At 36.8% G+C, this 1755-nt stretch overlaps 1 protein-coding gene across 1 annotated transcript; it reads left to right on the top strand.

The window, feature by feature from the left end:
• The first annotated feature begins 159 nt into the window (after window positions 1–159).
• Window positions 160–1186, top strand: LOC103204398 (olfactory receptor 12-like). The gene has a single exon (XM_007949596.2). It carries the CDS (start codon window positions 251–253, stop codon window positions 1184–1186), a length of 936 nt encoding a protein of 311 aa, XP_007947787.1. The 5' UTR covers window positions 160–250.
• The last annotated feature ends 569 nt before the right edge of the window (window positions 1187–1755 follow it).

Here is a 1755-nt window from a genome sequence, read left to right as displayed (position 1 = left end):
TTTTTTTTCAATCCCTCCATTTGCATTTAAGGAGCCCTGGTAGTGCAATGGTTAAGTGTTCAGCTACTAACCTGAAACTTGGTGTTTTGAACCCACCCAGCTGCTCCACTGGAGAAGAGCCTGGTGACCTGCTCACATAAATTGTGCTGCCCTATTGGACAATTTTACTCTGTCACAAAGGGTTGGTATATATGAGTCTAAAATCAATTCAACAGCACCTAACAACTGCAGTTGCAGTTAAATCACAGCCATGACGAATAAGCTGGATAAGAATTTTTCAGAGGTGACTGAGTTTATTCTTCTGGGATTCAGAACTCATCCAGAAACACAGATCAGCTTATTCTTGTTGTTTTTGCTAATCTATATGGTGATTTTAATGGGAAATATGACCATGATAATTGTGATGAAGGTAGATTCCAGACTTCACACCCCTATGTATTTCTTCCTCAGAAATTTGTCTTATTTAGACCTCTGCTACTCCACAGTCATCGCTCCTAAAGCCCTAGCCAATTTCTTATCTGATGAAAAGAAGATTTCTTACAAGGGCTGTGCAGCCCAGTTTTTCTTCTTTGCCATCTTTGTCACAACAGAATGTTTTCTCCTGGCTGTGATGGCATTTGATCGATTCTCAGCCATTTGTTCTCCTCTCCTTTACCCTGTGCACATGTCTCAGAAAGTCTGTGTTTGGTTGGTTACTGGCTCCTATGTCTGTGGAACCATTAATGCCGTAGTTGAAACAAGTTCCACCTTCAGTTTGCATTTCTGTAAAGAAAACAGATTGGATCACTTTTTCTGTGATGCTCCAGCCCTGATTGAAATCTCATGTGCTGACAGCTTTGTGAATGAGATTGTGATGTTTGTTGTCTCTGCTTTTATCGTCATTTCTACAACAGCAGCTATTCTGATATCTTATGTTTATATCCTCTCCACTGTGCTGAAGATCCCCTCAACTCAGGGCAGGAGTAAGACCTTCTCTACCTGTGGCTCCCATATAGCAGTGGTGAGTTTATTCTATGGGACTATATTCTTCATGTATTGTCAACCTGGGGGCCTTTACTCACCCCAGCAAAACAAGATTATTTCTGTGTTCTACACACTTATAATACCAATGCTGAACCCTCTAATATATAGTCTGAGAAACAGAGACGTGAAAGATGCTATGAAAAGAATATTATGTGAGAAATGATCTTTCTACTGATCTTTTAAAAACCATCTGTTAGTGGACAAGTCCATTTCTCCTTGTTCTTATTAAATTATTATATAAATATATGTATATATATGGCAAAAATATTTTACTATGGTTTTCACAGAAATGTTGGTAATAATATAGATAAATATATCCTTGTTTCATTAGCTTAGAATATATGAAAACATATGTTCTCAATCTACAATGTGGTAATATTTAATTTAATTTGATTATGTAGATATTAATTTGATTAAGTAAATATTAATTTGATTAAAAACATATGTAAGTTGATTAAATTGTTGCTATTCAATAAATAAAATTATGTTGTACATGAACTCTGGTGGCATAGTGCCTAAGGCATTTGACTGCTAACCAGAAGGCTGGCAGTTCAACCCCAGTAGCTACTCCTCAGAAGGAAGATTGAGCAATCTACTTCCATAGAGATACTGCATCAGAAACCCAAGGTGGGGTCTGTATGAGTTGGATCTGACTCAATGACAGTGAGTTGTGTTTTTTTGGATACACGTATATGTTATTATTTTCCTTTATGAAATTCTACAAAGTAAGTA

This window comes from Orycteropus afer, unplaced genomic scaffold (assembly GCF_000298275.1).
Source record: "Orycteropus afer afer isolate SDZICR_OR568_19922 unplaced genomic scaffold, OryAfe1.0 scaffold00247, whole genome shotgun sequence".
NCBI lineage: Eukaryota > Metazoa > Chordata > Mammalia > Tubulidentata > Orycteropodidae > Orycteropus > Orycteropus afer.
Note: the sequence above shows the minus strand (reverse complement) of the source record. Positions and strands in the feature narration are given on the sequence as shown.